We start from the raw sequence: 9862 nt of genomic DNA on the forward strand, positions 1-9862 counted from the left end.
TATGTACAAAAAGAGCCAGTAATCCAGGATCTAAATGTTGTGCCCAAATTCCTGAAACATGCAGTATTTCAGTCCCTTCCTCTGGATGTAGCTTGACAAGAGACAACGCTGCTGCAGGCTGCAAACCCTGTTTTGAACACAACATCACTGCCATCAGTGATAGACCTATATTGCTATTAGATTCTCTTATTGCTATTAGATTCTCTTATGTTTCCATTATGCCTTCAATATTGTCTTCAGCCTCTTCCCCGGAAGCCTTTGGTTTCCTTCCTCCATCACAGCAAGGCTGCAGTGGTGTAGCATCCCTACTTAAGATCTTACAACATGCGTTAATACTTCCCTCACAGGGGCAGTCATTAACACAGCAGCTCATTTCTTCCATTTTCCAAGTTTGCTTTGCATGCTTCTGGCCTTGTTTACCTAAATAACTTCATTACATGGGGTACATCTAATACAGAGCTGCTTGCCCATTTTTTTTTTTCTTGAAGTAGTTAAATGCCACCTCAGTAAGATTTGCACAGGGCACAGAGAAATAGATACCCAAGACACACTGCACCAATTTTTCATGACCAGCTTTTAATTCATGACAGTGTTTTTACTCCTCAGCTCTGTTTGCAATCTTGCTTTGTCTCAGTTCTTGCCTTGCTCTGCCCCAACTCTTGCTTTTGCAAGTCATACTACCACCAGCTTTGATATTCAGATAAACAGCCTCAGACCAGAGTGCAGGGGCAAACAACCAAACTTCCCAGCTGCTGGATGCAAGGTACTGCCTCTGCAGCTTGATGTTAGCATTTCAGTGCCACCTCAATGTTATCTGAGAAGAAATAACCACAGTGTCTGAAAGAAAAATCAGAGTGGGGGAGAACCACCTAATAAAGCTCCACCTTCCATCTATCTCCCCCCAGCCTATAGCGAAAGGTTTGCAGGCAAGCAGAGCAAGTGGAATGATGTTTGGTAATGACTGGTTTTACTCACCCGGTGAAGACACTGTCTATTCCCACTTTCCAGAGGGGGTTGACCTAATTTGGAGACCCGCTCGAAACCAGGCTGTTACAGTGGGATTCCGACCAAGCACTTTCTATCCCTGCCACTAGGGTTATCGAGACAGACGGGCTGCCAAGCCGAGTCTCCATGACAGTGTAGGAACCTCAGTATGTATCAGCAACAAAGTGAGACAGGTTGGCATCTCTGCCAAAAGGATGTGCTCACAGCTTTCCAGAGGTAAAGCATTTCTAGATACAAACCACGCTATAGCTGGGAGATTGCTATATAATTCCACTTATCAGGTTTAAGCTAAAATCCTATATTTTATCACTCTTGGAGAAATCTGCTGGAACCAGAAAAGAAACAAGGCTTGAGGAGCAGAGTCAAGGCTTAGCCTAATGGGAAGCTGTTGCAGCCACGCATGCAGCCCTGTACAGGACCTAGCTGAGGGACAGGAGGTGCAGGGTAGAGCTCAGGATCACCCTGGGAACACAAAGGGCAGGCACAGCAGTAGGACCATCTCCCAGGGACACCTGAGCTGGACCAAAGGTCCACCTAAGAAGCAGCTTCCAGTGGAGGATGACTACAGGGGGTGAACAGGGCAAAGCAAGCAGTGACACCTCCTCGTAACACCCTTCCAGCCTTTAGCCATTCATGGTTTATGGATTTTATGAGCCAACTGTGTTTACTAGCTCTTAAAGGAACCATTTTTTACTTGTGCATACAGCTAGTTTTTTAACCCATGTAAGTTTTTAGCATGCACAGGATGTTCCACAGCCATCTACACCAACCGTGGAACATCCTGTGGATGCTAGAAGCTTATGGTGAAGTTGATGGGTCCTAGGATCTGTTCTTCTCATTGGAAAACAGCAAGCATTTGTTCGCTGTTCGTCTTCTCAGCGTTACCCGCACTTTTACACACCACTGTATTACTTCTTTCCCCGTGGTCTCTTCCCCAAGCTAGGAAGGCCTAGGCTTTAGCTGCTCCTCTTGTAGCTATACTTGTCCTCTGAACATTTTCTATCCCTACAATCCTTTTTTTCCTGACAGAGGACACTCGAAATGCAGACAGAAGTAGTACATGCACTGTTATTTTAGACAGGGAAGTAACCTTCTCCATTTTACTAATTTTTCTATTCATATCAGTGCCTAGCATTGACTTATTTTTTTCTGAACCCTAGAAAGCCCTAGGGTATATATTAGGCAGTCCAGAGACTTCACCACACAAGCTTGAAGTGAGACAGATTCATTCAGAGGCTCCTCCCTGCCCTAATTCGCTGTGAAGCAGGGGGAAAAGTAATTTATAGCTGTAGGGATATGTTTAATGGCTAGTCAACACTACAAAAAAAAAAAGCAGAGCTGTAATAAATTAAACACACGGATACATAAGCCCTAAGAAGATAACAAGGGCTGTAACAAACACCAGGACTCCTAAGACTGACATACTGAAGGAGTACAGCAACCATTCAAGGGTATCCTTGAAGAGGTTCAGCCAGAGACTTTTTAACTCAAAAGAAAAGAAGATTAGCAGGAGGAAGGAAAAAGAAAATTTGTTACAGGACCTTTGAGGGGAACTGTTGTACTTCGTAAATTTTATGCAATGCTAAAAAGGATCAAAGGTGGGGAAAAGGAGGCATCAAGCTAGATGACGGAGAAATAAGCATGGGAAAATGGAGAGGAATATATATGAGGGGCCAGTCACCTGGAAACTGCCTGGTTAGTAAGTTTGTCCAGTTGCGCTATCTTCGTACTAAGCTATTTATACCTTTATATATATTTATTTCTCTGCAAACATGAGCATCTGAAAAATGCTATCAAACTTCAAGCTGGAGTAACCAACCAACAGCATAAGAGATCTGAGAGCCAGATACTGGACAGACCACGAGTCTGCAGACCAGCAACCAGAGATCTACAAAGCGTGCATTCACAAGGTCCGCTAACACGCTCAAACTTTGATCAGCCTGCAGTTAAGAACAAGATTGGGCCATTTTTTCCATTTCCGCTTTTGAGTGCTATTTGTGTTTTTCTCAGCACCCATCATAGCCCATTTCTCCTGTTCCTGCTAATCTGTCTGAGGTTGGTTGTATCTATCACTTGTGTGTGCACACGTATTTCTGGAGTTCATGCTCAGTCTCACTACTTGCTGAACCTGGAAAAGACTAGGAGCAAGGTAATTCCCCAGATCCTATACCTCACTGCATTCAGCTGTCCTTAAAACCAGACACAAAACACTGTAATAGCACAACAAGTTCTCCTGCAAACCCAAAGTGTGGGGAAGAAAACCAAGGCAAAGCCCCATGTGAAGTTAGCTGGCTAAACAACCCAACTCCAGAACGATGGTGGAGCAGACACTGGAGAGCATTCGTGGCAGAGAGCTTACTTATAAATTGTCTCTAGAAAAAGATTTATTCACTAGAAAGCAGAATCAAAGGTGAGAATACCAAGTCACACCGACAAGGGAAAGGAACCTAGAAAATAGAAACAGCCCAGACCATTGCTTGTTACATCTTGAGGAAAACCAACCATATATATGGGTGAGCAAAAAGGCAAAAAGAACATGATCGCACAGCACCAGGACCAGCAGCAACCCCATTTGCTGTCTGGGAGGCCAACCGGGAGATACTGGAGACAGACTGACAGAGCACTGGAATTGCCCGGAGAGGTTGTGGGATCTCCCTCCTTGGGGATCTCCAAAAGCCTCCTGGACATGGTCCTGGGCAACCTGCTCTAGGTGGCTCTGCTTGGGCTGGGGGTTGGACCAGATGGCCTTTGGAGGTCCCTTCCAACCCTAACCATTCCCTGACGAGCACAGGGAAGAACTGGGGACAATCACAAGAGTGAAGTGGACCAGCAGACAGTAACGACATGGAGCTAGGGACCATCAAAGGAGCACTGACCTAGGAGCTCCAGCCCTGCCCTAAGCGCTCTGCTGACAGGCACCATTCAACATAAACCTCATTCAGGCAGCTACGATTTCACTGCTGCTCCCAAACATCCATGTTGCAGAGTGACAACAGCAGTAAGAAGAGACACTGAAAATAACCAGGGCATCAGATGGAAGTGGAAGGGGCCTCTGCTGCAAAGGAAAAAGGGAACAGAGTTCTCCATTCAATGCTTGAGGGAAAAGGACAAGATTTGAACAAGAGTATAAAACTTTTAATGTGTCAGCGTGTCAGTCCTTGATGCAGAGGAGAGAAAGGAGTGAAAGGGGTTGTTGTGGCTGTCCTGGGCACTCAGTACTGCAGTGATTATCTGCACAGAGCAGGAAAAGCAACATGGTACACACGCAGCCAGGACAGCCCCCCGACCTCTGCTCCCTAAGGAGGGATACAACACCTGGAAGAGCAGTTCCTCTCACTGTCCATTCTGTTTCACCTTATGCTTCTTCCTTGCAGGGACCTGAGCATGTGACTTCTGGGAAGAACGCTGGACAGCCTTCAAAGGTCTCTTCTGACCCTGCAAAGAATGTCTCTTCTTCAAAGCAGGCTGGGTTTTTTTCTGCTCCTGGGCAATTTTTGATTCCTCAAGTTTCTTCTTTTTTGGCTGAGGCTCCACGACAGTCTCAGGGCCAGTGGACGGACTTGCTGCTTCCACAGCGGGTTCTTCATCTGAAACAAGAGAGAGAAGTGCTGTAGGAAGAACCCATGTGGTTTCTGCGTGGTAAGCTGCCTGTGAGAGCAGGCCGAGGCAGCTCAGTAGACCTCCAGTGCCAGGTTACCTTTCTGTGCCTTGGGAATAGCGTTAGAGAATTTCTTGAATTTGGCAATGAAGAACCCATCCATATTGTGTGTGTGGGGATAGAAACGCCGTGTATACTTGAGGGACGGGTGGAAACGACGGTCCTTGAACCTGGAGGAGGAAAAGGGATGAGAAATGACAGAATGCCCTTGATGAACCCTGGTCAGCAAGGAAGAGTCAGTCACCTGTGCAGCTTGTGATCTGGCACGCACCTGGTGAAACCTTCCTTGCCAAAGTCCAGTCCTGTGGCCACCAAACGAACATTGCGTTTCTTCAGGGCATAATCCACCACCCACTCGTTTTCCTCCACCTGCCAGAGATTAAACATTAGGATCCAAGGCTCGCCAGCCCGCTGAGGAGATAACCATGGCACAGTGTGGACTTACTGTGATGGAGCAGGTGCAGTACACAATGTAGCCCCCTGTCTCTGAGGCAGCATTGACTGAATCTATAGCGCTGAGAAGCAGCTCCTTCTGCAGGTGAGCACAGCGCAGGATGTCCTTCTCATCCTGAAAGGGAAAGACAGGTTAGGATGCCAGAGGTACAGGGAAGCACCCCCAGGCTTCTGAAACTATTGTGGATGAAGGAGTGACAGGAGAACAAGGCACAAGATATAAGAGATTCTGGAGTCTTCTGAAGAACTAACCTCAAAAAAAGCTAGCTCCAATGCAACAGGCAGAATAGAAAGGACCGGGAAAAAATCAATTTCCCTACTACAGAGATCTCCCAAGAACGCAGTTGCCCTAAAGTCCTCCCTCTCACGATGCATACCTGATCCCTCATCTAGCATCCCCACTGGCCACTCACCTTATTGGTTTTGACAGCAGGATCCTTGGAAATGACGCCTGTTCCGCTACAAGGAGCATCAAGCAAGACGCGGTCAAACCCTCCGAGTACCTACAGGCAGACGTGCATTTAGAGTTATGTTTATTGGTAGGGACTGAGAACAAGACTGAGACTAGAAATGGAACCAGATGACTGGGAAAGCAGGAAAGATCTCTCGTTCCTTCCTGTCTACCTTCATGTTTCCACATGAAGTAACAAGGACAGTCCCCTGCAGCTCTGCTCATTCTCCTGTGAGAAATGACTTCACAGAACAAAGCTTTGCTAAAGGGACAGCACAACTCTGCATAGAGGTAAGCACAGGAAGAACACCCCGGAGCAAATAGGCACATACCTTGGGGAACTGGCGTCCATCGCAGTTGCTCACGACAGCATTGGTGACTCCCAGACGATGTAAGTTCCCCACCACACTACGCAGCCGCTCAGCATTGCTGTCATTGGCCAAGATCATACCTGTGTTCTTCATAAGCTGAGCTGTTAGAGGGCAAAACACATCAGCAAAGGGCTGAAAACCTCCTGCACTTTTGCCCACAGGTACAGCCGCCTCCCTTCTTTCCCTGAATTCAGTCCCATTCTGTTTCCCCTTTCCGCATAGACTAGTGGAAACGCATCACTTTGCAGAGCATCCCTCCCAAGACTAAGAAAGGCTCTTGGGTGGTACCTATGTAGCTGGTCTTGCCTCCCGGGGCACAGCACATATCCAGGATGCGTTCATTCTCCTGTGGAGCCAGAGCCATAACGGGGAGAAGACTGGAAGCTCCCTGCAGCATGTAGTGCCCAGCCAGATACTCAGGGGTGGCACCTGCGCAGGGAAGGTGGAACAAAAGAAGACGCATGAAATAAAGAGAGCCAAGAGCGGGTCAGCTCAGCCCTGTGACAGGAAGGGTGATCTCACCAATGGGCACGGAAGAGTCATAAATAACAAGTCCAGTTTTTGACCACTTTCCCAAGGGGTCGAGATTCACGCCACGGTTGATGAGAGCCTGCAAGGCAACGAGATGGGGCTGAGGCACAACCTTGTGTGACAGGCAGCGCAGGAAACAGCCACTGGTTTCTGCTCACCTGTGCCAGGTCCCGTCGCCGCGTCTTGAGTGTGTTGGTACGAATGGTCACAGGACGGGGAACCTCGTTGGCTTCCAGAAAGTTTATCAGCTGGACAGAAGAAAGCAAAAGAAAGGAGGTAAAAATGAAGATCTAGGGAGGCTGCCACATCCTCACCTGTCAGCCAAGATACAGCCTAGGGAGGATTCTACCTCGGGGAGTGGGAAGATATCCATGAGCTTCTTGAGCAAGAAGTCACTGTAGGAGTAGTAGGCAGCCATGTCCCGGCGCAGTAACGCGAGGTACTCCTGTCGTGTACGTCCTTCCTCCCGCTTCACCTTGAAGTCCTGCAGCACCTCCATGTTGCCCTTGATGCGCTGGTGAATGATGTGCAGGTCCAGTGGCTCATCGGGTAGAAAGACCGTTAAGGGATCACAAACAACCAATAAACTTGCACTTAATTTTAATTTCTTCACAGGCACAATCACTCACATAGGAGTCTTGAATTGCCACATCACCAAGCACCAGAAAGGCCTTGTTGGAGCACACACATCTACGGAACTTAGCGTTTAAGCTTCCAACAGAGTTCACCAGGAGGGGGATTCAAAGGACAGAACTGGACAGAAAAGTTCACAAGGCAGAAATTGTGATACACTTGAAAGACTATGGTTTAGTTAGTTAAATAAACAGGAAAAAATAGGAAAAAGACGACAATGAAAAAGGTCTTCCAATGCTGAAAACGTTATCTGCATCAGAAAGGAGACCAGAAGTTCCCCAAAGACAACGACAGGGAACAGAAGAGAAAGAGAAGAAGCAAGATTAAATTGCACAGGGAGAGGCAGGAAATGAAAATCACCAAAGCCCAAGAGCAAGCACTTTGTATGCTGGAATCGCTACCGCCAGAGGCTCTATGAACGGGTTAGACAAACACCTGCCGGGAAATCAGGGTAGAGGGGAATACACTATGTGACAGATATCCATATGCATTTAGGACTAAAAAGAAGGAAGATTGGGGCAGGCTCTCAGCCCTTTACAGGGCATAACATATTTCCTAGCTATACTGTATTGTAGCACTACATAGCAACTGCTAGGGCAGCTCATCTAAAAATGCCTCATCAGGCATCTTGCTAAACAATACGCATGATAAAACTGGAAGCTCTTCAGCTGTGCTCAGGCTCCGTACTGCTGCGTGCATATGGCTTATAGATGTCACAGATATAAAGGATATTCTCTTTCTCAATCTGCTCGTTAGTTGGCAATTTGAACTGTTCATCTATATCTAGGTTGAGCTGCAGATCTTTGCCCTCTTCTTCCTTCTGTCCTGTCTTCTGCCCGCCTGTCTCCTCAGCCTCCTCCTCCTCTTCACTGTCATCTTCACTGAGGCCTCCCCTAGGTATAAGAAAAAGAATGGACGTTTTATACAAAACAATTTGTTGTACAGGCTCTTCACAGTCGTCGCCTCTTGGATGTCAGAGAGGATAGAAAAGAATGAACAACTCAGGCTCCTCATCCAACCAAGAAAGATTTTGCTGTCTTGCGACGTTCTCGAATCCTCACCTGTCAGACTTCTGCTTCAGGGCAGCTTTTTCAATAGGCAGCAACTAAATAGAGAGACAAAATGTTAATGAAACAGTATTGATGAATACCCTCTTAACTCCTTGCCATCTGCGAAATTTATCTGCTGTGCTTAAAATGGACAACAAAAAAGACATTGAATGCTGTGCTGGTACCAGCTGCTAAACTTGAAATTGCTCTTGTGGGGTGAAGAAGGACAAAGCTCTCCACCACCTCATCATCCATCCCTCCCAGTAAGGTCACCCTTCTCCCCTAAACTTGCTGGGTCTTTGCAGCCAGAAAAGTCAAGTATTTCTTGCAAAATTAAATGCAAAAAGTTCTTACCTCTTCCTCTTCAGACGATGAGGCGCCATAATCATCAACCATCTCCTCCCCACTCTCATCCTCCTCCTCCTCCTCCATCTCCCAGCTGCACTCTTCCACCTCACCATCGCTGGATAACTCCACATTGTTTCCTTTAGACAAGTTCTTTTTGGCTTTGGCTGGAGTCAGCCATTTTGCATTGCCATCACTGAAGCCAGACTTGCGCTGAGGGGCTTGTCCTGCTGCCCTTTTGGGATGCGTCTCCTTCTGAGGGGATACCTGCTCTTTAGCTACAGGCAGAACAAGCAGTTAGAAGCTAGGTGTTGTTCTCAAAAGAAATTATCCCGTTTTTTTGACTTGGTATGCAAAATGGACCTGAGCTGCCTGTCAATGAGAGGGCTCTGCTTATTCTCCACATTAGTTTTACCAGTCAAAAAAGAAAAGACGTGTTCTTAACTCTCTCCAAAGCAACTTTAAAAAAGCTTAAGTAGACTACCATGTTAAAACACTGTTGTAAAATTCTTACGGTATTTACTTTGATGTATTGTAAAGTCCTCCTTACTCCTGAAGTCTGTGTTGATCCCCACCTGCCTACCGTGACAGCATATTCAGGTGCACAGGATTTAATGCAGTGCTCTTAAAAGCCTCATCTACTCAAGGTCCCTATGACAACCTTGACACAAAGAGAGCGAGTTCAGAAGTGGCTTTGTAGCTCAGAAGAGAAACTCTTCACCGCTTTACTCCTCAGTGAGTGCGCTCCTACCTGGTGCGGCATGTCCCAGAAGCGAGCCCGAAGGCGTCCCCAAAGCAAGGCCCTGAGGGACACCGACGCCAGCCCAGCGCTCACCTGCCGGCTGCCGCCCTCCTCCCGGCTCCTTCCTCCCCGCCGGGCCGCTCGCCGCTCCCAGTCGCCTCTTGGCGGCCCTGCAGCGGAGGGGAACGGGACGTCAGGCCCTGCGGGACCGGCACCGGGACGGGGACCGGCAGCGGGAAGGGGACCCCCCTCACCTCCTCCGCGCGTGGCTGGACAGCTTCCTCCTGCCGCTCTCCTCCTCTGCGGGAAGACAACCGGCGGTCAGGCGGCCCACGGCGGCGGCACCGCGCCGGGCCGGGCCGGGCCGTACCGGACTTACCGTGCGGCAGGAAGCGGGCCAGCTCCACCTCAGCCCCCCGCTGCTTGCGGGCCTTGCGCCCGGGGCCGCGCTTCTCCCTCAGCGGGTCCTGCTTCCGCCCCATGGCGCCGCTGCCGCCGCCGCCACACGGGAGCCGCCGCCACACGTGGAGGCCGCCGCCGCCGAGAACGGCCACGCGCACGCGCGGCGCCACCGCCCCTGCCCGCCCATTGGCGGCGGCACAGAACATGGCGGCGTCGCCCTCC

General features: G+C 48.7%; 1 protein-coding gene across 1 annotated transcript; it reads right to left on the reverse strand.

Moving 5' to 3' along the window:
• Window positions 1-4118: 4118 nt before the first annotated feature.
• Window positions 4119-9839, reverse strand: NOP2 (NOP2 nucleolar protein). The gene is made up of 16 exons (XM_083797907.1): window positions 9618-9839; window positions 9493-9538; window positions 9332-9408; window positions 8506-8774; window positions 8164-8207; window positions 7835-7995; window positions 6819-7018; window positions 6628-6717; window positions 6461-6548; window positions 6227-6367; window positions 5900-6039; window positions 5530-5619; window positions 5109-5231; window positions 4935-5032; window positions 4703-4833; window positions 4119-4592 (listed from the first exon to the last, which is right to left on the reverse strand). Exons 1-16 carry the CDS (start codon window positions 9718-9720, stop codon window positions 4339-4341), a joined length of 2055 nt encoding a protein of 684 aa, XP_083654033.1. The 5' UTR covers window positions 9721-9839; the 3' UTR covers window positions 4119-4338.
• Between the last annotated feature and the right edge of the window lie 23 nt (window positions 9840-9862).

This window comes from Anser anser (assembly GCF_964211835.1).
Source record: "Anser anser genome assembly, chromosome: 1".
NCBI classification, from domain to species: domain Eukaryota; kingdom Metazoa; phylum Chordata; class Aves; order Anseriformes; family Anatidae; genus Anser; species Anser anser.

Bases quoted from the DNA above. Each gene is read 5' to 3' on its own strand.
- NOP2 (XM_083797907.1), bottom strand. From the start codon at position 9,720: ATGGGGCGGAAGCAGGACCCGCTGAGGGAGAAGCGCGGCCCCGGGCGC. The intron at 7,996-8,163 runs GTGAGGATTCGA...TCTTATACCTAG, and splicing joins CTGAAGCAGAAGTCTGACAG to GGGAGGCCTCAGTGAAGATG. The intron at 6,040-6,226 runs GTACCACCCAAG...GCCCTCTAACAG, and splicing joins AGGCAAGACCAGCTACATAG to CTCAGCTTATGAAGAACACA.